A 26,008-nucleotide genomic window follows, 5' to 3' on the forward strand; every position below is an offset into this window, starting at 1 on the left:
GCGGACTGTGTGCAAGCCCAGCCCGTGTGAGAGGATGTGCCCTCTCTTCCCTCAATTAGAAAAGCAACCTGTGCATTTCCCTGCGGGGATGTCTGTCAGGAGCAACATTCAAAGATCCAGTTCCCCATCGCTGTGTAACCAAATCCCTTTCCTCGCCTTAATGGAGTCTGATAGATTTCACAAAAATCTAATTTAATGTAATTTAATCTCCGAGCCCCCACTGATTTCGCGGTAGATTTATTTGTGATCGTGGTGACAAAGCAATTCCGTGTTCACTCTTAATCACAGGCTGCTGACATGGGATGAGACAATTATCTCACGCCCTCCTTCCCCTCTGCACTTGATTATTTTCTGATTTGATAGGAATCAGAGAGCAGGCAGTGTCTGGAAAATCAACCCAGGAACCTCCAGCTCCTGGCTCAGGGGCTCTGATAATTCCCAAGTGATCCGTGTCCTGAGCAGAGCCAGTGGGGAGCTGCGGGTTTACACCAGCGCTGGATTGATGGAGGATCCTCTGTCAATCCCAAAGTGGGATTAAAAAGAACCTGAGCAGTGCCCACGTGAAGGGGATTTATCCCATCCCATGCTGTGGGTGCCAGGGCTCCCAGTGCCTGCATTCCCAGGCTTTTTGGGATTGCTCCTTGTCCCTAAAAAAGGACAAGGACTGGCTGGGACAGCAGGACAGGGACCTGTGGCTTTTATGGCTCTGAACTTTAACCCTACAACCTGAGAACGAAGTGGAGTGATGGACTTTCGACCCTCCTCTGGAATAATGGCCGGGATAACGTTTCCAGCACCTTCCACCTCCAGGAGCCCTGGGAGCTGACTCAGGGTGTGGGGTGCTGTTGGAACCCCGGGCACTGAGAATTTCAGGGTTTCTGTTCTAACAGGCACTGACCCCCCCAAGCAAACACTGCATGGACCTGAAGCCATAGAAAAGGCTCCCAAAATTGAGTGACAGCTCTGGGATTGTGGGTGTGGGGTTTGGATAGATGTGTGTGATATCACAGGGTGGAAAACTCAGAGTTTAAGGGTTTAGAATATAGTAATATATACAAAAAGCAAGATGGAGGTTTTAGGGTGTGGGCTGTGTCCTTCTTTTTCACCTTCTTCATCATGGATCAGGGTGGCGTTTTGTAATTGGGTAGAAAAATCCTCATTGCAGGCCACTGGTGGTTGGTTATTGGGTTAAAAGTAAAAAAAAATTAGATGTTTCAGAATTGGTCATAATTTAATTGCTTCATAATTTAAGGACAGTTTGTCCTTAAAAGGCCTTGCAGGAATATAGAGGGTGGTGGTGACATCCCTGCCGCCGGGGCTGGGACAGCTCCTTGTCTCCCGTCCCTCGGGTTCTGCATGGAACCGCCTGTGTAGGACAACCTGTGAGGAACAACCTGTGAGGAACAACCTGTGAGGAACCTGCTGCTCGGGCTGGTGGGATCCATCCCCTCCCCACCCCAGCCCTGTCCAGGCTCTCACCAGGGCTTGGAGCTTGCCCTTGCTGTGCTCCTGGCTCCCATGCAGCGCCCGGCTCTCCGCGGCCCCGCTCCTGCTCCCGCCGGTGGCCTTGCTTCCTCTGGACATCTCCAGCTCGATCTCGGCGTCCATCTCAGCGTCCTCCTTGGCCTCCTTGTTGCTCTCCTCCAGGTGCTTCATCAGCACCGCCACCACCACGTTGACCAGGACGAACTGGGCGATGAGGACGAAGGTGACGAAGTAGACGGGGGAGATGACGGGCAGGTAACTGAGGCAGTGCTTGTCCTCCCGAGTGCACTCCCGGAGCGTGTCCTGCAGCAGGGGGGGACAGGGCAGGCATTAGTGGGGCTCAGCTGGGGCTCTAGCTGCAGAAAAAAACCCAAAAAACCCCCCAAAACTACAAAGTGGGTACAACTGAAACAGATTAAATACAGATAAAATTCAATCTGGGAATTGAATCACCTGCGAGGAGGGGAATGTGTTGACCAGAAGAAGGAAGGGATTGGGTTGTCCAAAGGTTTGGGATTTCCACCTACAAGGAGGGGAATGGGTTGCCCAGAAGTCTGGAATTTCCCATCCCTGGAGTGTTCCAGGCCAGGTTGGACAGAGCTTGGAGCAACCTGGGATAGTGGAAGGTGTCCCTGCCCGTGGCAGGGGGTGGAACTAGATGAGCATTAAGGTCCGTTCCAACCCGAACCATTCCATGATCCAGTGATTCTATGACACACCCCACAGGCACAGGACACAGAGCACATGGCTACTCCCCCCAGTCAAAAAAACTGGCCTAATTTTCCTTAAATATTATACCCAGGAACAAAACTTCAGGCTGGGTGAGATTTAGGACAAATCCCTGCTTGAAAACACACCCGGCTTTTATATTAGTAACCCTCATTTTGACGTTCTGAGAGGAAACATTTTTGTTTTCACCCAAGAGCTGCCTAAATCCGTGTGAAAACTTGTCCCTCCAGCTCCCCCAGAGCCTGCACACACCTTCATGATCCCGTTCCAGTTGTCCCCCGTGGACACCCTGAAGAGGGTGAGGAAGGCCATGCCAAAGTTGGTGAAGGTGGCGTGGCGGCTCAGGCCCTCACAGGGGTTCTCTTCGCTGCAATCTGTGGGGCAGGGAAGGAGAGTTAGGGTTAAAGTTAGGATTAGGGTTAGGATTAGGGTTAGGACATCAGCCAAGCCACGCTGGATTCCCCACAGCAGCCCCCAAAGCTGGGGCTGGCACCCTGAGCTACATCCCATGGATTTTTGGCATTCAGGGGTTGTACTCTAAAGGCACTCTAAACTAAAAAACCCAAAAAAGCACCAAAAACTCACTCCTACAACCCAGCAAACCCCTCAACCTCTAAAAAACCTCTAAACCTAATAAAAAACTAAACCAACTAAGCTACACCCACAACAAAAACTTCCTCAATTTTACCATCTCTCTTCAAACCAACAGAAAGTTTTATTATGTTACTCACTCTTTACACTTATAAGCATTTTGTTTGTTTAAATAAATATTTTTTTCCACTTTTCTCCAAAAAAAATTCTTTTCCCAAACCAACTAAAAAAAAAAATAAAACCTCAGGAGGAACAGAGAGGACAGGGGGAAAGGTGTTTTCAGCCGTGGAAATGTTGGTGGTGGAATTTTCATCCCCTGGAAGTGTCCAAGGCCAGGTTGGAGAGGGCTTGGAGCAACCTGGGACGGTGGAAGATGTGCCTGCCCATGGCAGGGGGTGGAACTGGAGGGGCCTTCAAACCCTTTTCAACCCAAACCCTTCCATGATCTTCTGATTTCTGTGATTTTCTTCACTCCTGCTCTACAGCCTCCTTTGTCTGTTTTCCTCTTGACTGAGCCCTCGCCTTGATGATTTTTTACATCCACCACGAGGGATATTTTCGCTGAGATAAAGCGGAGCAATCTGACATTTTCCCCCTGAGAATTAACAGCCTAATGAATGCAAATTGAACATATGAAATATCCATCTTCCCATAAAACACAGCCTCATTAAATATCCATTAGGACGGGCAGCGATGGCTCTTGGTTGGGCATTTCAGTCTTAGGTAATTATTCCGCGGTAAATTGGAAGGAAAAACACAAAAATCCAAGGAAAAACCCACAAATGACCAGTCCTGGGGGAGAGAGACGGCTGATGGTTCTTGTGGCTGGTGTGAACTGATCAGGAAAAAGGAGGGAATATTCCCATGAAATTGGGCTGGGAAGCAGAGTCCTGCCCCAGAGGGGTTTGATCAGGAAAAAGGAGGGAATATTCCCATGAAATTGGGTTGGGAAGCAGAGTCCTGCCCCAGAGGGGTTCCCTGGGCTGGCATTGCCCAGGTGTGTGTGGAAACACCAGAAGAGCCATTTTTCACCCCTGTGACTGCACAGGTACACCCATAACTCCAGGGATGGATTACAAACCCACACAGTTTCTCTCAGGGTGGGTGCAGAACTAATTCCTTCCCCGGAATTTGCGCGAGACCGAAGAAATAATTTGGTTTTGGCTGAAAGAATTACTCTGCTCTCAGGCGCTTGTAATCTGAGCAGAGGGCTGGGCTCATAAAGGGGATTAATGACAGCCATAAACTCCGCTCAGGAAGGGCCCTTCTGGTGCTCCTGGAGCTCTAATTGGGATGGAAATGTTGAGGATGCAGACACAGCTCCTTCCAACGGCATTTTCCAGGCTGGGCAAGGCCGGGCTGGGGGGTTTTGCTCTGATTTTAGTGATGGGCACATTCCCGAGCAGCTCCAGGGTCCTCAGACTTGGAGGATTAATTAATGCAGGACGAGCAGGAAGCATGGGATGCCCCGTGATGGATGGAGAGAGGGGAAGGTGATGCTGAGAGCGCGGGGCGGACGAGCCCTGGGAGCTGCAGGAGCCAAGTGCAGAGCTCTGAAGGGCTGTGGGGGAAGCACCCAGCGGGGACATGTTTATGGTGGCATCCCTCCAGCAGGAATCTGACCCCCATCCAGCCCTGCAGACTCGCGGTCTGCCTCCGGTAGCAAACCTGAACCAATCCATGCTGGGCAGTGATATTTTAAACAGCGAAGGAGTTCCTCCACCAGCCAAGGGTGGCGTTGGACAAAGCCCTGCATGTGCGTGTTGGGAGCGTTCTGTGTTACATCCCCGCGTGTCAGCTGTGACCCTGAGATCCAGAGGAAACTTCCATCTTCAGAGCGTGAGTGTGAAGCTGAGGAAGGCCCAGGAATGAGAGAGAGAGGGAGAGAAAAGGAAGCAGCCAGATCCCAAATAAACACCAACCGGATGGAGCCTGCGGCCTCGGGCCCATTACTCACCCAGCTTGCCAAACAATTCCACTCCCAGGGCAGCATAGATAAAAAACAGGAGCATGAAAAGTAGGCCAAGGTTCCCTACCTACACAGGGAGAAAGCAGAACAAGGGTCAGGCAAGTCGAGGTCATGAATGAAATCGCTCCATCACATTTTCAACACAAGTAAAGCAAGGATGGGGGGTAAATCAGATTTCCCCTGGCTTCCAGCAGCCTGGTCCCTCTCAGGGCTCTGCTTTGAGGGAATTCTCTGTGCCCTTGGGGAGAGCAGCAGCTGCTCCATCACCCTCCCCTCGTGTGGAATTTGGCCACCCCGGGGCACTCCGCGGGGCTGGGCTGCCTTGGGGGCTGGGCTCTTTTGGGGTTTGGGGGGGTCTTTCCTTTCTGGGGACTCTGAGACAGCAGCAAGGCACGAAAGGAGCTGGTTTGCAAAGGTTTCACCGGGGTGGAGGGCTTGCAGTGCTCCAGGGAGAGGAGAACCCCCTGAGTTCCTTTACAGGAATATTGTATTTCCTTCTCAACAAGAGCCTCCCAGATTTCAGCTTTCCACATCCCACAGGAAAATCCTTATCCCACACACCAACCCTGGCAGCTCCAGGGGCTGCTGGAGGTGTTCCAAACCCCCCCAGGGCAGCTGGAGGGAGGCGACAAGTGACATGAAAACACCACAAAAACTCTTCACACCACCCCAGCATCGCAGCTCTGCGTGCTGGATTCCATCCCAGCGCAGAATCCGAGCCTCCAAAACATCTCCCGGAGCAGATTGTTGGTGATTCAGGCAGAGAAGAGGAAGGGCAGAGCGACATGACCCGCTCCCACCTGCAAGGAGCCGCTCACATTTATCTCTGCTGCCGCTTTAATCGCCCTGTTAGCAGCTCCTAAGCGAGACAAAGTGAGTTCTCGCACCACGAGCAGGACTTTATCCCTAAAAATCCAAGGAACTAAGAGGTGATCCAGGCAGGCAGGCCCAGGGGGGTTCCTGGTCTCTGAGGTGCGTTTTAGTGAACTCTGGATTTGGGAGGGTTTTCTTCTCTGAGGTGGTACAACCACAGCTTTTATTTTTTATTTTTTATTTTTTTTGGACTGTGCTTAATTCAATCAGAAAGTTTATCAGCGTGATATCTGTCATCATCAAATTAACACAGCCCTCGCTGATGAAAGAGGGGATTTTTTTTTTTTTTTTCCCTATTAAAGAAATGGGAATGGTCCAATCACCCAGCGCAGGCTGTAATTGCTATAAAGCCTAAACTGGCTCTGCAATTTCCCTAACATTGTTACCGTCCTCCAGGGAATAATAAAGATAAAACAGGGATGTGGATGGCTGGGCTGGGTTATTTCATCTGCCTTCTGGAACAGCTTCTCCTGCTCCTGTCTGCTGGACCACTGATGGTTTGGGGAGCCATTAGAGACGAGCAGGAACAGGCACAAGCACACCACACACGCTGCCGGGGAGGTAACGAGCAGATAATTACAGGGAATTAAAATAAAAGCCATAAACAAACTTTGGAGGTAACAGAAGAGGGCGGGTGGGTTTTGCTCTAAAGCAGCCCGAGTGTTTGGTTGCCTGGAAAAAAAAAAAATCGGCAAACTTATGGCATTGACGAAATCCCCAAGAATTTTGGGTAACGTGGGAGTTATTAGCGGGTTGGCTGTAAAAGATGTTGTCTGGATTTCAGCGGAGAGGAGAGGGAAGAGGGAAGTCGGAAGAGGGAAAGGAAAGAAGAAGAAGAAGGAGGCAGAGAAAGAAGAGGAGAAGGAGAAGAAGAAGGAGAAGGAGAAAAGGAGAAGGAGAAGGAGAAAAGGAGAAGGAGAAAGAAGAGGGAGAGGAAGGGGAAGGGGAAAGGAAAAGGAAAAGGAAAAGGAAAAGGAAAAGGAAAAGGAAAAGGAAAAGGAAAAGGAAAAGGAAAAGGAAAAGGAAAAGGAAAAGGAAAAGGAAAAGGAAAAATCTTCATCCCATGGCCTCCAGCAAGGCCTGAGCTCGGAGCAGGACTCCAGGCAGGTTCCCAGGGATGTGCTGAGGAGCAGGAGCTGGGCCAGGGCTGGGCACAGGGAAGGCAGGGCCAGTGTGTGTGTCTGTGACCCTGCGAGTCATTCCCGTCCTGTAACTCTACATTCCCCTTTGGAATCCCCTCGGGGAGATGCAGTGGATGTCTCCAGAGCACTCTGAGATCCACGGAGGGCAGACAGGGAGAAGATGGTGCATGAATCATGCTGCTGGAGGGGCTGGGAGGGGGCAGGAGCTGTTCTCCAGAGGCCGGGGTGCCTGTGCTCCAGAGGCCGGGGATGCTCCACCAGGAGCAGAGATCCAGCTCTGGCAGCAGCCTCGGCTCTGGCAGCCCCAGCAGGCCCTGAGCAGAGGTTCTGGCTCTGAACAGCCCAGCCCAGGCTCTGTCACCCATCCAGTTCCCCTTAACCTGGGCACAGAAAACTCCAGCTATCCCCCCTCTCTGGCAGCCAGGGGCTATCGGTCATTCCCTGGGAATCCGGTGCCAGGGGGGCTGGGGATTACAGGGAGAGAAGCCCAGCTGAAGAGCTTTTTGGAGATGCTGTTGATGCCCTGAAGGCTTCAGAGAAGCCACAAGACCTGGAGATGCTGGTGAGCATCTCTGATTCTCCTGGACCTTCCCTTCTGCGCTGGGACGCTGTGGGGACACTGGCACTGTCCTCCAGGCCACCCAGAGGAGCAGGGACAGCCTGTGCCAGGGTATCCCAGCTGGATCTGTGCCCCACCACTGCAAAAACCCCGGGAGAAGCTCCTCAGCTCAAGGCTCACACAGCCAGCTGGCTCTGGGAGAGGCCCTGAGGGAATTTGTGTCTCCTGCTGCCCCTCTCCCGGGTGAAGCCTCCTGCGCCTCTTCCTGCTCTGACATTCCCGTTGTTGGTGCTCTCAGCTCCCTGGGATGCAATTCCTCAGAGATTTCAGCTCCTGCCAAGCCTTTCCAAGGCCGTGAGTCCTCCCCATCTTCCTCCCATCGCTCTCTAGCCAAGGCAGCAATCCTGGCAGTGGGAAAACACGGATTTATGCCCCAGGCCCGGGAGAAAATGGACACATCTGCCTGGAGAACAGAGGCCATCTGTGACAATCCCAGGACTGGCAGAGAGCCAGAACCTTGGAGGGTGGAGTCGCCTCGGGCTGACCTGAACAAGGTCCCCCTTTTCTGTGTCCCCACGGAGCCCAGCCCCAGGAGCCAGCAGGGTTTTTGTTCCTGTGGAATTCCTGTGGAATTCCGTGTCTCTGCAGCACAGCCCACACCTCCCCATCTCCCCAAATCCATCATCCCCATGGCCGCTCCTGCTCCCTGAGTGGCTCTCCAGGCTCTGGCAAAGGCAGAGTTGTTGTTTTTCTCCCCCAGCTGCTGTTGGACGACGCCAAAAAAGCTCTTCAGGAGCCCAAATGGAGATAAGCCCAGGAATTACAGCACCAAGAGGAGATAAACTCCCGGACAGCAGCAAATTCAGGTGCTGCCCTTCAGGGCTCTGCTGGAACGAGGAGTTCTTCACTCTTTCCTCGGCACAGAGTCCCTGTGGGGGCACTTCCAAGCTTTTGAAGGCAGGGAGGAGCCTCCTGTAGAGCCTGCAGGGAATTAATGTGCCATCCACGGATCAAGCGAGACCAGAGGAGGAAAAACAACCCCAAATCTTTCGATAGGGAAGTTCCACATCTTATTGGCTGTTGGAGGGTGGGAATTGGGCTGGATTCCAGTTGTCCTCTCCACCAGGAAGAGCTCAGCAGTGACTGCTGGGGGGGTTCACCTCCAGCAGGAGCGTTTTAACCCAAACCTGCTGCAGAAAGGGTGAGCTGGACTTTGGAAAGCTGGGAATGGGGAAAGGACTAAAGGAAAAACCATCAAACAGCCTTTGCTTCCAAACCCAGCAGCCAGCAGATGCAGGAGCAAGGAAATGACCAGTGATGGATGAGTGGTGTAATTGATTATGGAGCCCTAACGAGCAGGAGCTTAGAAATGAGAGGAAAACACTCGAAGCGGGTCCTGAAAAGCTGCTCCACGCCGAGAGATTAAAGGAGTTCACTGCTCTCCTGTCCACCAGACTGCAGGAGATTATTTTAGCTACCACTGCTGCAAAAGGGAGAAGTGCCACGAGGAAAAAAGCAAAATTACATCCAGTGAAAAAAACGAACTCGGCGAATTCAGACTAAACCCACCAGATTTTTTTTTTTTAGTAGGAAGAGTAAACACGGATGTATTCCATCAACAAGGGGTGGCTGATTCCCTAACACCGAATCCTTAAAACAAGAACCAGGAGCTGGGGTTGTTTTTTTCTGGGATTGAGAGGACGTAGAGAAGGTGGGCAGAGAATGTGTCCGCCTGAGATCATTCCCTGACCGTTCTTTCTGTCTCTGTGGCCTCTCCTCTTTTTTTTTTTCCTCTTTTCCATCTCATTTTTCTTTCCTTTTCTCCATCTCATTTTTTCCCCACAGATCAGGTGGAGGAGAAGGTCTTGGACCTGGCAGACAGAGGTTACCCCACAGAGAGCAGGGCAGGAGCACTTTGAAAAGAGCAGCCCAAGCTCAGTCTGAAATCCCCAAAGGAGCAGATTAATCCTGGGACAGTCTTGGATCAAAATCTCGATGCGGAAAGGGTGAGCTGGACTTTGGAAAGCTGGGAATAGGGAAAGGAGTAAGGGAATTATTTACATCCCCAAATTTGGGGATAACTGGTCCTCCAAGTGTCACTCGAATTGCTGAATAAACACCAAATCCAAAGCTGATGAAAATCACCCCCCCCCCCCCCAAATGCAGAGACAGTTCCTTGTCATCGTCAGCCCATACATGGGCATTCTCCACACACCAGACAAAGAATTTCCCCCCAAACCTGAATGAATAAACATTAAATTAGCTCTTTTTTTTTGTCACTTAGAAACCACATTCTATGAGGATTTTCCAGCTGTGGTTTTAGGATGTTAATTCAATTAGGGCAGGAACTCGTGCCCTGCCTTGGAAACGAAAGCTGCAGCTTTATGAAGAGTGATGGCTGTCAGAGAGCTCTTCCTAAAGTTCCTTTTTTTATTTTCTGGAGCTTCACTGGAGGCCAAAGTGGTGGTTTTTTTATCTGCTGGGAACATCCCTGGGGGTTTTCCCTCGACAAGAGACCTTGTTGGGAGTGCAAACTGCAAGAACACCCCGAGGAAACCAAAAATCCTGGCCTGGAGCCATCCTATTGTTTGTGGTGGGGTGGGGTGGGGGGGGACAGAAAACCAGGAGGGAGAGAAAATATGGCCTGTGGTGCACAATTAATGGTCTGTGCTTTGTAAACTGGAAAACCGGACACAAATCCAAGGATTTCCAGCCCAGGGGTCAGGTTGGTAAATCCCTGCTTTTAGCCTCAGCCCAAAATCCTTAAGGAAATCTGGATGCCAAAGGGAAGATGCTGGGATTAGAAACACCTTCGTGGCAAGGATGAGGAGCAAAGCAAAAGGGTCTTTGGAGGGAAAAGAAATTCCCCGTTTTTTCGTCTCTCTTGGAATAGATCATGGGTTGTTTTGCACTCGGGAACTGAGTCCCAGGGGTGTTTTGGGGTAATTCCATGTTTTCTGCTGGTTCTCTTGTGGCCACTCAGCCTCTGGAGGAGACTCCCACACTCCTGGGATCCAGGGAGTTGGGATGGGCAGGGATCTGCGTTCACTCCAAGCACTGAACCATCAGAGCTCACACCGGCACACCCATAAACGAGCAGAACACACCTTAAAAAGGATAAAATTAAAAAAACCCAACCCAAATACCTTGGAATTCTCAGGGAGGACTGAAAGCCTCAAAAAGTTTCTTTCCTTCTTTTCTCAGATCCACAAAAAAAGCAGTCCCAGGCAGTGAACACTTGTAGGATCCTATCAAATCTCCCCAAAATCTGGAAGTGTTGCTGTTTCCCTTGCAGCTCAGGAGAATTCGGTGATTGCTGACCCCAAATCAAGATTGTAACCCTCAGAAGCATCTCCCCAAATCTGCCTTTCCAAGGCTGCAGCACCTCTGCCAATAACTGTGCTTGTTCCTGCCTCCCAAATAAAACCCCCTGAGCTGGGAGCTCCCAGCGCTTTCTCCAGCATCCTTCTCTGTCCCTCCTGGTGTTTCCCAAACCTGCCAGGGAAATCTGGGCTTTGCACCAGCAGGAATTTGCTCTCTGGGAACACTTTTCCTATAATTTTGGCTTCTCCCATCAAACAAGGCACTGCTGATCCCAAGGGGAACCCCCTGGGCGTGCAGGAATTTTGGGGGCTTACCTGGGGCAGGGCTTGCACCACCGTGTCCAGCAGGGCTCTCATGCCCGTGGCCATTTTCAGCAGTTTCAGCACTGGAACGAGGAGGAAATCCTGCTCAGCAGGGCTGGGGGACGCGGCAGGGAAAAATCCAGGGGGGAAATCAGGGCTCAGGGCTTGCAGGGAGGGTTTAATTCTCTCTTCCTGCTGAACATCCCACCGTCAGTGCCAAGGGGGGATGGATTCCCATTGCCAGAGGGCAGGGTTATGGGATATCGGGAAGGAATTCCTCCCTAGGAGGGTGGAATAGAATTTCCAGAGAAGCTGTGGCTGCCCCTGGATCCCTGGAAGTGTCCAAGGCCAGGTTGGATGTGGCTTGGAGCAAGCTGAGATGGTGGAAGGTGTCCCTGCCATGGCAGGGGTGGGGTGGGATGGGATTTAAGGTCCCTTCCAACCCAAACCATCCTGGAATTCCATGAAAACAGACAAAAACCCACAAGAACTCCAACAGGCAGGAAAATGGGAGGCCCCTCACCAGTGAAGAGCATCTTCCCAAGCCCTGCCTGCCATCCCTTCCCCACTCTGCTCTGGAGCAGTGTGAAAACTCTGTGCTGGACCCCAGGCTGGAGTCAGAGCAGGAAAACCCCGTGGGACCCCCGGCCCCTCCCTGAGCCGCCGCTTGGTGCTCCCCACCGGGAGCGGAGCTGCAGGGCTGGAAGGACAAACGCCCAAAGGCTTTCCCGGGGGGGCTGGGGGCTCCCAGACACACCTCTGGCTATCCTGAGCACCCTCATGATGCGGATGATGGTGGGGTTGATGGGCAGGGCGGCGTTCATCTCGATCTCCTCCAGCGTGATCCCCACGATCGACAGCAGAACGATGGCCAGGTCCAGCTGGTTCCACCTGCAGGGAGGGCAAGGGCACAGAAAAGAAATTCCTTTTGTGTTCCTTTTGGGTTATCCACTTGGATAATCCAAGGGGAGGATTTGTGTTAATGTTTGTGTCAGTAGCAGGCACCAGCAAATCCCAAGTGCGTCTCCTCATTCCCACCCGGGCCCGGGATTTTTAGGTGGTACAAAAGCAGCTCGGAGCAGCTGGCACAGACATCCTGTGAGCCACAAAATCTGGGAAGTGACTGGGAAGTGTTTCTGACCTCTAAGCTGAGCTGGTCAGGCCTGGTGGGAAGGGAAATGCTGGGGGAAAAGCATCAGGAATTCTGGGAGATTTCCCGGATCCCTCCTGCCCTCCAGCAGCTCTTAGGAGTTTTAGTTCTCACACCACAAAGTTTGCGCCCACAGAGAGCAAGACCTGGGCTCTTCCCACAGCGCTGCTACACCTGCCCAGAATCTGCCTCTGGAACTGGGTCAACCCAGCCCTGAATCCCAAATCCACGGGGGTTCCAAGTGCTCCCACCTGTCCTTAAAAAACCTGCGGAAACCAAAGGCCACCAGCTTCAGCAGCGCCTCGAACACGAAGACGATGGTGAACACGTAGTTGCAGTACTTGAGGGCTTCATCCAGGGACTGGAAAGAGAGATCCCAGTTAGGCCAGCCCAGTTACCCCTTTCTAGACCCCCCCTGGCAGGGAGCAGGGTGGGGGAAGCGCAGAAATATCAGGAATAAAGTGATAAAGGCTGGCAGAGCTCGCTAAACCACGCAGCGGAGCTCAAATAAAGGCTCAGCCCCCGAGTCAAACAAAACCCTCCGGAGCACTAAGATTAGTTCTGCTAAAAATGTCAGGTTCGAGCTCGGTGCACAAATTGTTCAGCCTGGGCCAGACACGAAAAAAAATTCTCCCCTTCCCCGTCTCCTGAAAGATTCCTTGGTGTGACCTGCCCAGCCCCGGGGAGAGGGAAAAACCTCCACGGATCATTCCTTGATTCCAGCCCTCGGGACGGAGGCTTCGCCTCCAAAAAAGCTCAGGAAAATAAATAAACCTCGGGGATGGATTAAACTTTTCCTTGTTGAAAAATGGGACCTCTCCGGAGCCGGGCAAAGCGTGTCCATATTTGGTGCAGCGTTCCCGCTCTCCCCGGAGCCGCTCTCGGAAGTCAGGAATCCACAGTGTTTATACTCGAGTGTTTATAATGGATTTCGTTGGAGCTGGGGGCCAACAATAGCAAAGGAATCTTGTGGGGCCTTAAAATAGACACTGGGGGACGGGGGGGAAGCAGCTCTTGGGGTGGGGGACAGCAGGGAGGGAAGGGGAATTCAGTTCAGCGTAGCACAGGACTCTAAATTTCCAATGAAAAATGGGAATCGTGAGCATCGAGCCAGATAAAATTGGAAATAAACGCAACAGAGGAGGCTGCAGGACACCCCAGGGCACAGGAAAGCTCTTTTTGTCCCCTCTGTGTGACGCCTGGCTTCGCTGACCCCGCACGCAGCGAGGTCACCGAGGGCCATGGCCATGCCCTGGTTTTTGGGAACGAGAGCTGGAAGTTTCTCAGGTGTTGGCGACAATCCCTATTTTTGTTCCAGGACCTAAAATAAAAATGGCAGCTCAAAAAAACCACGGGACAATTCCCTGTTCCAGCCAAAGCCTGAGCCTGACTTCTCCCATCGTTCGGATTTACAACTCAGTGTTAAGTCAACGTAAACCAAGCGTAAATAAAACCTAATCTGGACAAACACCATTTCCATGGGAAACAAGGGAATTACCCTGGTGTAAAACACACACACACACAGAGTTCCCCATCCAGGAGGCATTTGCAGGCTACCACGGAACGCTGGAAAAGTAAATGCTGAGCCAGAGCTCCGTAAGCGATAACGAAATGGAAAATTTATAGATAAAAAATTTTATAAGTTTCTATAAATTCACTTTTCGGCCCCTGTGATTTGTGGCAAAGGTGTTCTGAGGGGAGAATGATTTGAAAATCCATTTAAGAAGGGGAGGATTGTGCTTTTAGATTGGCTTGTTCAGAACTCATCGAGGAGGAGAAACGCTCTGCATGCCGTTACTCCGAGTTTATATCTGCTGATGGAACGCTCTCAAACTCCAGACTGTTTTCCAGTGCGAGGCTCAGTCAGGTTTGGGATCGGGGCAGGAAATACTTGGCTTGGTCTTTTCCTGGTAAAAGCTCAATTCACCCTCCATTAGCTGGGCTTTTTTTTACCCAAAGCAGGTAAATCAAGGTTTTGCCTGAGCAGTGGGTCCCAAATGGCAGAGCTGGATCAGAATGGTGAGGCTCTCCCAAGAACTGGGGATGCCTTTGGGGACTTTTACCTAAAAGCAGAGGCCAGGTAAGATTAAGGGAATAAAAAGCAGTTCTATTTATTGAAGGGCCTTCAGGTACCTTTAGGGCAGAGGAAGTCCTCCAGGGGCTGCACCCCAAAATGGAAGATGGGTCACAGATTTTCACGATTTTATCACTTTGGTCCATTTGCATATCAGGGGTAAATCTCCCAGTTACAGCCTCAGGTAATGAACTCATTTACCCCAAATTTGCTGCCCCTCCAACTCACTTTTATTTACATCTCTCATGGCCTGAGGCAGTGAGGTGTCCTTGATTCCCTGGAGAGGAATTGTTTTGTCTGCCCAGAATGGGAGAGCAGCAGCTCCTAGAGCTCTGGTTTTATGCTTGAAGTGTTTTAGTTTTTTAAATTTTTTTTTTTTTTTTAGAGAATTTTCTGTAAGCAACAGAAATGTTTTTGTAACTGTACCTATGTTATTCATTCCTTTTCCTAGGAGGGACATCAAGAAAAAGTCTAACCAATGTAATTGAAAAGGTTTTGCCTTTGTTTCACCAATCAAACTGGTCTGTGTAAAATAGTATTAAAAAAACCCCACACAACCCACATCCCAAAAATAAAAAAGTTTTTTCAGCCTTCTGAATCTCGGAGTCTGTGTCTCGTGGTGCAAAACAACGTCAGCAGCTCACGCAGCGTGTGGAGTTTACAGTTACAGAATTAACAGAAGAATTATAGAATTACAGAGTTATAGAATTATAGAGTCATAGAATTAAATAAAGAATGACATGATTAAAAATATATTAAAACTACCAAAGCTAAACCGCCGAGGCATCACTGGAGCAGCCCCACCTTGGCCAGTTTTGCCCGGGGAGGGGGGCAGCTCCTACCTTGGGCTGGTTGTAGTGCTCCATGGACATGGTGATGACGTTGACGCCGATGATGAAGGTGATGAAGAGGTCGAGGTAGTGGCTGGTGCACAGGCTGTGGATGGATCTCCTGGCCGGCGAGTAGTCGGCGTAGTAGGGCCTGCGCTGGGCCTCTGTGGGGACACGGGGACAGCTGTGAGCCGGCGGTGCAGGGGGAAGGTCACCTCCCACCTGGACACGGTCAGGAGGACGGAGTTGGACAAACCGTGGGAAGCGGCCGAGAGAGTCCTGAGTGACCCCTGGGTGACCCCTGAGTGATTCCTGAGTGACCCCTGAGTGATTCCTGAGATCCCTGAGTGATTCTTGATCCCTGAGTGATCCTGGAGTGATTCCTGACTGATTCCTGAGATCACTGAGTGACCCCTGAGTGATCCCTGAGTGACCCCTGAGTGATTCCTGAGTGATTCCTGAGTGACCCCTGAGTGATTCCTGATCCCTGAGTGATTCTTGATTCCTGAGTGATCCCGGAGTGACTCCTGGCTGATTCCTGAGATCACTGAGTGATCCCTGAGAGAACCCTGAGTGACCCCTGAGTGATCCCGGTGTAATTCCTGACTGATCCCTGAGTGATTCTTGATTGATTCTTGTGTGATTCCTGAGTGACCCCTGAGTAATCCCTGACTGATCCTTGATTGATCCCTGAGTGATCCCTGATTGATCCCTGAGTGACCCCTGAGTGAATCCTGAATGATTCCTAAGTTATTCCTGTGTAATTCCTGAGTGATCTCTCAGTCATCCCAGTGTAATTCCTGAGTGATCCCTGAACGATCCCTGAATGATTCCCAAGTGATCCCTGAGTGATCCCTGCGTGGTCCTGCCTCCCAGGCCAGCCCCGGTGGGGTTTTTGGGACCAGCCAGGTCCTGCCCTGTGTCCCACAGTCTCCCCTGGAACGGGAAGCAGGCGGGGCAGGAGCGGGATGGACGCGGGACCCAAAGCCGAGGGAAAAGCTTCAAACCCAGCCAAGCTTCAGCTGCAGGTGAGGGCAAAGCTTAGGGCAGGACTCGTCTTCCCCCAGTCCTGCAGGTGCCAGGAATATTCCAGGTGGGAGAAGAACACGCCCCGAGCTCCGGAAGGTTTTTTTTGGGGGGCGTTGGGAAGGCCTAAGGAAAAGCAGCAGGGCATTCCCGAGGGGTGGGAGCACACAGGACACAGCCACAAAGCGCTTGGCTCTGCCGGGACAAGCAGCACAAGCTCCTCTGGAAAAAGAAATAGAAATTTACAGGTATAAAATATAGAATTAAACAATACATCTGGGGCTCGGGGCATGGCTGCGTCTAAAACCATTCACGTGGATTTTATTTCTCTGCCTCTGGTCGTGATTCCTCCTTCTTTTTTTTTTTTTTTCTCTTTGAATCATGAAAATTCCTGCCTGGGATTGTTCCAAGGAGAGTGTTCGGACCCCAGGGCTGCATTTGTGTCCCTCTCCAGTGAAACTGTGACCACGGGGGTGGCTCTGGGCACTACACGGGAGTCAAATTCCTCTCGGACTTCAGCAATGTAAATATTCCCAGTTTACCCGAGGCCGAGGCAGCCTTACTGTGGATTTTACAAGTGGGAAGAGACACTGAGGTGACCCCGAGTCAGAGCGGGGCTGTTCTTCACAGAGATTTGCAAACATTTCAGCCAGTTCAGCTTTTAAATGCATGAAGAGCTCAGAAAAAGCTGCTTCACCTTGGAAATAAGGAGGGGGATCAGTTCAGAAGGGCTCAGTGCCCTCCTGAAATCCATCTCCCACTCCTCTCATCCTGCTAATACCTTTCAGATGGAAGGACTCTTGAAATGTGGGAGTTTTTTTAGTGGTTTTTTTTTTTTTGTTTTTTTTTTTTTTTTGGTGCAACTGATGCCAGATCAGAATCCAAACCCTTAAAATTAATTCGATAAAGGGAAACAGAATGTGCAGCTCTCTTTCAACTCAGATTTTTTTTTCCTGGTAGTTAAAAGTACAGTGGAGGCATTTGAAAAACATTTCCTTCTGACCAGGGTCACCAAAGCTTTTTCTTTTTTTTTTTTCTCTGCTAAGGGGTGTGGAAAAACAAGATGAAAGCAACCAGAGTCGTTCTGGAATACATTTTTTTTTCTCCTGTTGCTTTCATGTGCCTTAATCCTACGAGTCATCTCGGACTGCTGGGGTTGTCTCTGCTACTGAGCTCAGCCTGCCTGAAAAATAATAATAAAAACATTGCAGTATAATATTTATTTCGGCCAGGACGATGTGCTTTCATGTGTTCTCAGGATTACAACATCCTTGTGGCTTTTTTTTTTTTTTTAATGTATTTTTAGGGAAACGTCTTCTTGGGAGTGCAAATAACTCCTTGGGAGGTCTGAGAGTCGCCTTAATAGTTAAATGTTACATTAAGGGGCAATTTATTCGTGGTGACTGGCTGATTAACGGGTTCCAGGACACGAGCAGGGATGGCTTGGCAGCACAGCAGGAGAAGAGGTTGCAGGTGGTTTTAACCACCCCTCACCTGCCCCAAAGCCTGATTTATTCAGCAAAATGAATATTCAGGTGTTTATTCTGTTTCATCAACTAATTCCAGGAGGAGAAGCACCAGGAGACATTTTCCACTGTCAGCCTCCCAGATTCCCTGGCAGCTCCTTACGCCAACGGGCTGGAGAGGGGGAAAAACCCAAGGAGGAAGCAGCCAGCCCCAAAGGTGGGTCTGCCCTGCAGCACACAGGGGGCTCACAGGTCTCTCTCTCGGCGCTGCCCAGGCCTGCCCAAATTCCTGCTGGCAAAACTTAGGCCAGGCTTAACCCCAGGGAGCTCCAGGAGGAGCCTGGCTCCTTTGGGATGCACACAGCCCAAAGCCAGAACGAGGGATGGGAAGGGAATTCCCACAGAGAGAGAACACCTGAGGACAGCCGGGAGGGAGGGAGGGGACAGAGGGGACAATAACCACATGCAGCAGGGACATGCTCAGGGGGACCCCATGCAGTGTCCACTCCAGGAGATGCTGCCCGTGCCAGGCTGGCAGAGGGAGTCGGGATGTGCCCAGACGGAGCCGGGATGTGCCCAAGGAGCTGGGATGTGCCTGAGGAACCAGGATGTGGCCAGGGATGTGCCCAAGGAGCCAGGGCTGGATCAGTGACCCCGGGAAGGCAGAGGGGTTGGCTGCAGCGGGGTGGGAGCAGAGGGAGAGCAGCCCCACACAGCTCTGGCAGGACGGAGGCAGCGTTCCAGAGCTCCAGAGCCTCAGCTCTGGTCATTCCCAACCCCTGCGGGAAGTCTCAGCTCTGCTGACAGCACAGCAAAGAGCTCTGGGCTCCTCTCAGTTCACATTTTTAACCCCTGGGGGGAATCTGAAGCGCCCAAATCGCGTTGAGGGTTCACTGCACACACCCCGACTGCTGCTGGCACACCCAGAGCTGTGGGATCTGAGGGGGAACCGGGGTGAGGAGGATGCTGCTCCACGGGATGTGGGCACAGCAACCAGGGGACGCCGGATCCATCATCAATCCCAGCAGGCAAAACACAGCCTGGGCCTCGGGGTCTCTGGGAAAGTGGTTTTTGGGATGAGACTCCCTGCAGCCGGCTGGCAGATTTCTGTCATCAGGGAATGGTTTGGGTTGGAAGGGACCTCAAAGCCATCCAGTGCCACCCCCTGCCATGGCAGGGACACCTTCCACCATCCCAGGCTGCTCCAAGCCTCATCCAGCCTGGCCTTGGACACTTCCAGGGATATCCAGGGGCAGCCAGGATATCCTTCTCTGGGAATTCCATCCCAGCCCCTTTCCACCCTCCCAGGGAGGAATTCCTTCCCAGTATCCCATAACCCTGCCCTCTGGCACTGGGAATCCATCCCCCTTGCCCTGGCACTCCGTGCTCTGTAAATGCTCTCTCTCCATCAAACACAGACAAGTTTCCCTTCAGCTGCTGGTGGAAAAGCAGGAGGGGAAAAAAACCCGTAAACCATCAGATGAAAAAGGAGGAAAATCCCAGCTTTTCCTCCCCCTGCTTTTAGATGCTGGCTAACACTTGAATCTCACCTCTCTGCAGAGTCTTTCAACTTTGCTTGTGGGTTCTGCTGACATGGAAATTAATGAAGCCCCGTTTCCCCCTGGCTTAAAAGCATTTCTAGCTGGCATTACAACTCCCAGCTCCAGCTCCTCCATAACAACGCTCTGCATGAAACATTAGAAAGCCCTAATGGGGTTATTCATGCCTGGAACAGAGCAGCTCTGTACCTGCAGCTGCCTGGAAAAAAAAGCAAAACAACAAACCAAAAAAAACCCCAAGCAGCAGGGTTTGAGAACTCCCCGCTTGGAAACTCTGAGCACTCAGGGATCCAGCACCCAAAAATTTGTAGCTCCAGCTCAGGAGGTTCTGCCGGATACAGAGGAGGTCGTGGCACTGAGAGGACGTTTAAATTGAAATATCACCCTCTGGAGAAAGGCCTGAAGTCCGTGCTTTGAAAGGCACCTCTGCTGGGGGCTTAAGATTCGCCTCGTCCTTCCACAGTTCTCAGCTCTGGTGGGAAAAGCCTCGGAGGAACGGATTTGTGGCCGCTTTCCTCTCACAGAGCTGAAATTGGGGAAAAAAGTTCTTCTGAATTCTCAGTTTTGGGGGTTTTCCCAAAGGGACACCACTGAAAGGCACACTCTGCTCCCAGCTGGAGCTGTGATTCCCAGCTTTCCCAGCTTTTCCTGCTCTGCTTTCAGCCCCCGGTGTCACCCAGACCCTCTGGCAGCCTTTGAAGTGCAGAGCTGACAGGGCAGCGAAGATCCAGGAGGGCTGGATTTGGCCCTGGATCCCACAGGCAGAGGAGATCCAGCTGATCCACGTGTTTTTAATCAAAACCTTCAGTTTGGGGAGCCTGCTTTCGGTCTGTGTCGTCTGAGAAGCTCATTAAGAGGCAGAGAGCAGCAGGACTGTTAAATTACACTTGGATATAATGGATGGAGCAGGGACAGCATCAGGAAAAAAAAATATTCTGGTTTATCTTGATTTTTTTTCCCTCTTCGCATAACAAAAAAAGTTCACTGAGCGGTTCTGCCTTTCAAACCACATCAAATGCATTTGTCAGTGTCCTCACCCCCTGCCCTCTGCTCTCCTGGAGCAGACTGAACCTGCTGCCAACCCCTTCGGCAATCCCTTCTCAGATGGGAGAGAAGAAATGTTTTGGAGAGATCTGAGGTGGTGACAGCAGGGAACTGGGCTCAGAGGGACCCTCCTGCTGAAAAATCACCCCAAAAGCAGGTGGTGACACCCCATCCCACCTGAGAAGGGGCTGGGTCCTGCCGCAGGGCAGGAGCAATCCCCAAATCCTGGATCCAGCCCGGGACTGGCACCCAGGTGAGGTTTAACCCACTCCCAGCCCCAAGCCCAGCCTGCCACAGCTCCGTGGTACATTTCTGTGCCGGCAGGGGCAGATCCCCCAGCCCTCAACCCCCAGGGGACAGCACAGACAGGGGACAGCACGCACAGACAAGGTGCCAGGCAGCCGGAGGGTGCATTTGTGGCCCAGGCTGGATTTTCCCTCCTGTTAAAGCACAAGTTCTTCCTCCTCTCCCGCGAGATGCTGGCTGAACTAAAAGCAGGGATCTCTGTCAGCATTCCCACACTCCTCCCTCCTCTCCCCTGCGGTGACCAGGCTCTCTCCCGCTGCCCCACAGGGGTGACCCGGGGTGCTGGGACACGTGGGAGCGCTGGGAGGGACACATGGAAGCAGAGGGAGCTGCCAGCTGCTGTCACCACGCAGACCCCACAGCTCGACGAGCACACACACACAAGTCACAGCTCACATCTTTCTGAGTCTGCCACGGGGGGTTTTTTTTTTCTTTTTTTTTCATCAAATCCATCATCATCTAAACGACCCAGGAAGTTCAGACCCCCCCCCCCAAACGAAACAAAAAAATAACCCCTTGAAATGGAAGCAGCAAATTCCCAAACGTGTGTCAGATATTTGGGGTCACCTCGTTAACAGTTGGGATGCCGAGCTGTCCTTGCAGGCAGGGCCAGAGAGTTTCAGGGAATTTTTTGGAAGCCCAGCTCACGGCCAAATGTTTCACTTCTCAGCTGCTCCACTGAGCTGATCCCCTTCCAGAAATCTGTCCTCCTCCCTGCGCGCTCCCCAGGAAATGTTGCAGCCCTCATCCGTGCAATGGCTGCTCTGAAATAGCTCCTTGGAGGTGGTGGATGGGGAGGGACAGTGCCACCGTGTCCATCACTCTGACAGGGACTGGCTCTTTCTGGTGTCTGAGCTGTGCAGTCACAGCCAGGCTTTAATAAGATTTATTTCCTAATCACGAGCAGAGCTGTGCCTCCATCCCTGCGCCCCTGTTTCCTCTAAGGATGCTTAAAATTGCTTTTTTTTTTTAAATTTTTTTTAATTTCGTCTACACTTCGAGTTTATCTGAATGTCTTTTAGGTCAGCACATTGGGGTAGAGACTGCACAAGGAGAAACCCCTGGGACCCTAAACACGATTCTCCTCCCCGGGCTGGAAATGCTGCCTCCAGTATTTCCACCCTCAGACTGCCAAAGCGAAATGGGAAAAGGGGAAGGAGATTGCATTTGAACTCTTGGAAATCTCTGGAGAGAATCAGTGTCTGAGCTGGATCTCATTTTGAGCCGGGCACTGAGCTCACAGCGGGCTAAAATCAAACGGGCTCGGCCCTCCCTGTGGTGTCATCAAGGTCCCGTGGGGACAACAGTGCCACCATTTAGTGCTGAGGTGTCCCCTGGCTCTAGGGAGGAGCAGGAGAGGGGCTGGGAGGGGCACAGCTCCTGCCTCAGGCCTGGAGGGATGCAGGGAATGGGGAAAATCCCGGCACAGCCTGTGCCTGCCCTGTCCTTGGAGCTGGGCTGCTCCTCCAGCTGGAAATGGATATCCACGGCCTGATGTGTGGGACACAACCAACCTGTGACAACATTTGGTCCTTCCAGGAGATGACACGGCCAGGCAGAGTCACGGCAAACAAAAGCTTGGCCTTACCCCTGACTAAGCTCAGCTTTACCTCAGTGGCCAAGCCAGGTTTGCTCGCTGCTCAGAGATGCCTGGCAGGTTCTCCCTGCTCACTGAAACTCCTGGGGAAGCTGGGGCTGCTTTCCTGGCAGTTTTCCTGGGAATACCCTCCCAGGTGGAACCTGCCCAGGGGAGGTGGGCATGAACAGGTTTGGGGCAGGAAAGGAGCAACGGGCTCAGGTGCTTTTGGGGTTTGATGGTCCCTATTAGACCCACTGAGAAGGAAATTCTGGCTAAAGGCCTTTTTTGGCTCATGGCCCTGCCCCTGGCCAGTGTCCCAAGGACGACAAGAGTCCCAGGACTGAGTCCCAGCCTGGAATGGGACCAGCATCTCTCGTCACGGACATCTTCCCCCGAGGAATTCTCCCTGCTGTCCCCAGCCCGTGGCCCTGGCCATGCCCCCATGCAGTGTCTGTGGCATGCGGGGCCCATGCTCCAGGACTCCCAAACTGCATCAGCCCCGTCGGAGCTGAGCAAAGAATTCCCAAATCAAACCCTGGCGCTGCCCTGGGGTGCGAGGCGGCGCGTTAGGGCTCGGGGCAGCCTCGGAGGGGCCTCCAGGCACAGGGGGAGCACTGAAGCTGCTCACCCCTGCAGAGAGGACTCTGCTGGAGGAGGATTTTTCTCCCCAGGCAGGTGGGCTCTTCCCACCAGGACAATCCCAAGGCGTCGCCAGCCCCGAGCCTTAAGGCACCGCCAAAGATGTAAGGAGGCAACAAAACCTCCTGATCCCCAACAACAAAAAAAACCCAAAAAAACCCCCGAAAAAGCCACCAAACCCAAAAGGAAATCTCGCTTTGGGAGCAGGCGGGGCTCAGAAAGATTTTGGTTCGTAAGGCACTCTACCGACCAGACAGGTACATCTCCTTACTCCTGCGCTTTTTCTCCAGGCGCCGCAGCCGCTTCTCCTCCCGGCGCCGCGCCTCCTCCGCCTCCTGGTGCTGCCGGCACTTGTGGAAGTTCTCCACCACCACCCCCACGAACATGTTGAGCACGAAGAAGCTGACGATGAGCAGGAAGGAGATGAAGTAGAGCAGCATCCAAGGGTTGTGGTTCTGGATGGGCTGGGAGAAGGGGAAAAAAATGAGGGAGAAGCGGCACAGAGCGGGTGGGTTAAGTCAGATTTTTGGAGCAACAGGTTGCCTGGGGAGGGGGAGGAGGAGGAGGAGGAGAAGAGGTTTTTCCCAAAGTGTTTTCCTCTCATTCGCCTTCTCACTGACTAAAATTTTACTGTTTGGAGCAAAAACCCACCCAAAACCGCCCCACAGGGTTTAATTATTTTGGCGTTTGTTTCACACGGCTCCGGATAAATCTCAGCGGATGAGCATCATCCCACCAGCAAGACAGTTTCAGCTAAAGATAGGCTCCAGATTTCTAATTTTTTCAGATGTGGGCTCCTGCTTAATGTCTCTCAGTCGTTACCAGATCTTCAGAAGTGGGGGGGGAATGAAGTCCAAAGCGTTGCTGTGGCTCTGGGTGGGTCCTGCTCATGCCAGACTCGACTTCCCATGGAAAACGCCACGAGACTCACAAACTGAACGCCTTTTCCACAACATTCCCGGTGCTTCCCCATCCTCAAGGACCCTCATTCCAATTCATCCTACGTCCTCTGACGCAGGGCGTGTCAGAGCTTGCCCTACCACGGGAAGCAGCAGCGGAAAACCAACTCCAAAAAAAAACGGAAAACCGGCAGCTCAAGGAGTGATCGGGATCTGGAGGAGGTTCCACAGCTCTGCTCCTTCCTGGGATTTCAAAAAACCCCGGAATGCCCAGGCCTGAGGGGAGAGAGGAGCCCATGTGGGCCCTGCAGGTACCTGTTGGTCGATGCCCACGGCGTCCAGCCCGTCGTACATGATGTTAACCCAGCCGTCCTTGGAGGAGAGGACAAACAGGGACATCAGGGCCTGGAAAAGGGACAGGAGAGCTTGGTCTCACCTTTCAGTCCCCAGAGGAGGAACTCTCAACTCCTCCTGGGGCCTGGCCTGCTTTTCAGCCACTATGAAGCAGCTTGTTTTCTTTATCTGCATGCAGCACAGCCAGAAATCAAGGGAATAAAAGGGGCAGTTGAGGGGTTGCATCCCAAAGCAGAGGCTTTAGGACAACACTCCTAAAACCAAGGAATTGTACAACCGCAGCAAGGGATCAGGAGTTGATCTGATCCATTTTTACACATTTAGGGTGGAAGACAGAGATTTCCAGATCAAGCCATGGAATGACCAAGGATGGAAAAGGCCTCGAAGGTCACCGAGTGCAAATATCACCCCGCCGAGAGATGACCGCGACATCTAAAATTTTGGAAACCTCCCATGGTGGAGGCTCCACAGCCTCCTAAAGCCACACATCTCTAGTGCTCATCCAGGTGAAAATCCATGGAAAATCCCTGCAGGGAGGACTTTACCTGCCCCAAATTGTCGAAGTTGTATTTCCTCCGGACCCATCTGTAGTGAGCGTTGGTGCAGTCGGCCTTCGTGGTGATGTTTTTGACATCGGGGCCATCACAGTAGTAGAACTTGCCTTTAAAAAGCTGCGTTTGAGAGGACAAATTTAAAAAAAAAAAAAAAAAAAGAACAAAAAGTAAGCAGCTTTGAGAAGTCTGTTCTCTGCTTTATCTTTAGTAGAGTTCATCAGGGAGGTCTGTGTGTTCTCCTAATCCTGAGATCCTTGCTGGGAGCAGCTGCCAGCCCCACCCTGGATCATTTCTCCTGAAGCCTGGCTCTTCCTCCCAAACTGAAACCTTCCCCCGGAGGCATTTCAGCTCATTATTTCCACCTCAGCCCCAGCGGGTGACAAAAGCAGCTTCTCTTTTGCAGCAGTCCCTGACAGGGGAGGGAAATACTCTACCTGGACCCCCAAAATCCCAAAGATAATGAAGAAAGCGCAGCAGATGAGAACAATATTCCCAATAGGCCTCAAGGAGGAGATCAAGGTTTCCACCACCAGCTTCAGACCCGGGGCTCTGCTGATGACTCTGGGGAAAAAAAAAAAATGACAAGACGAGGAAAGTTTTAATTTTTATGCTTGTCCTGTTATCACTCAGCTGCTTCTGCTCTGCACAACCCTCCTCTGCCTGCAGGCAGGGATTTCTTCAGGGAACCAGAACATTTCCCAGGCACATCAGATGGAACTCAGGCAGTGACAGCTGGGCAGAGCGAGGAGGGGAGAGTCCCTGTGGGCAGGATATCACGGAGTTCCCGCTGTGGGGTGTTTGTACCTCACCCCAGGAGCCTGATCCCACTCTGAGGGCTCTGATCCCAGCTCAGGGACACAGGCAGGACCCTCCTTCCTCTCCCAATACGTGAGCAGCTTCCCAGTGGGCCTGCGGAGCACCTCTGCTGCTCTTTCTCCAGCAGTGGCCATGACGGCTTTCCAAACAGACCAATTCCGATTTGTTTCCTAACTAGTTCCTGGAGTGGCTCTTAGCCAACAGGAGCCTGTGGTCAACAGCTCTGCGGCCAAAAGGTCAATCCTGTCGGGAAGCAGATTCCAGGTGTGCTCTGAGGCAAGTTTGGGGTGTTAGTAGGGCCTGCATCCATCCCTGGGGATGAGGGAGTGGAACCAGCCCAAGTCAAGCTTTCCTGGGAATGGCCAGGTGGGAGTTTTGCCTGAAAAACACCAAATTTGTTCTGAGGATGGGCTTGTGGAGGGCGAGGCCTGGCAGGGAGCTGCGGCTCACATGGATAATGACGCCCTGTGCCTGCCAAGCCCAGAGAAAAGGGTTTTGTGCTGCAGCGTTTCCACAGGGTCTTGTTGGAGAAAAGTCACGTGGAGACTGAACTGCACCTCCAAAGTGTTGGGAATGGTCCCTGGAGCCATCCTGTGCTCAGTGAGGCCCTGGTGAGAGGTGATGAATTCCTTTCTATTCATAGGACCTGGCCTAGTTATTCTCAAAGACCAATTCCCTCCTTCCCCCTTCCCTTTCCTCATGAACTGCCCGTGCCCTGGATTCTGTTCCCACTCCTGT

The 26,008-nt window shown here is 52.1% G+C and overlaps 1 protein-coding gene across 1 annotated transcript in view; it reads right to left on the reverse strand.

The window, feature by feature from the left end:
• CACNA1H (calcium voltage-gated channel subunit alpha1 H) overlaps positions 1-26,008 on the reverse strand; it is a 112,498-nt gene that overhangs the window by 10,127 nt on the left and 76,363 nt on the right. The window contains exons 20-30 of the mRNA XM_066198495.1: positions 24,889-25,015; positions 24,446-24,571; positions 23,862-23,951; positions 22,919-23,111; positions 15,041-15,192; positions 12,376-12,485; positions 11,732-11,865; positions 10,987-11,057; positions 4,763-4,841; positions 2,467-2,588; positions 1,480-1,788 (exon numbers count right to left, since the gene is read on the reverse strand). Of these exons, the coding sequence (XP_066054592.1) occupies positions 1,480-1,788; positions 2,467-2,588; positions 4,763-4,841; positions 10,987-11,057; positions 11,732-11,865; positions 12,376-12,485; positions 15,041-15,192; positions 22,919-23,111; positions 23,862-23,951; positions 24,446-24,571; positions 24,889-25,015 (1,513 nt within the window). The remainder of the gene's footprint in view (positions 1-1,479; positions 1,789-2,466; positions 2,589-4,762; positions 4,842-10,986; positions 11,058-11,731; positions 11,866-12,375; positions 12,486-15,040; positions 15,193-22,918; positions 23,112-23,861; positions 23,952-24,445; positions 24,572-24,888; positions 25,016-26,008) is intronic.

This window comes from Chamaea fasciata, unplaced genomic scaffold, assembly GCF_029207755.1.
Source record: "Chamaea fasciata isolate MVZ Bird 193981 ecotype frontalis unplaced genomic scaffold, bChaFas1.0.hap1 SCAF_16, whole genome shotgun sequence".
Classification (NCBI taxonomy): domain Eukaryota; kingdom Metazoa; phylum Chordata; class Aves; order Passeriformes; family Sylviidae; genus Chamaea; species Chamaea fasciata.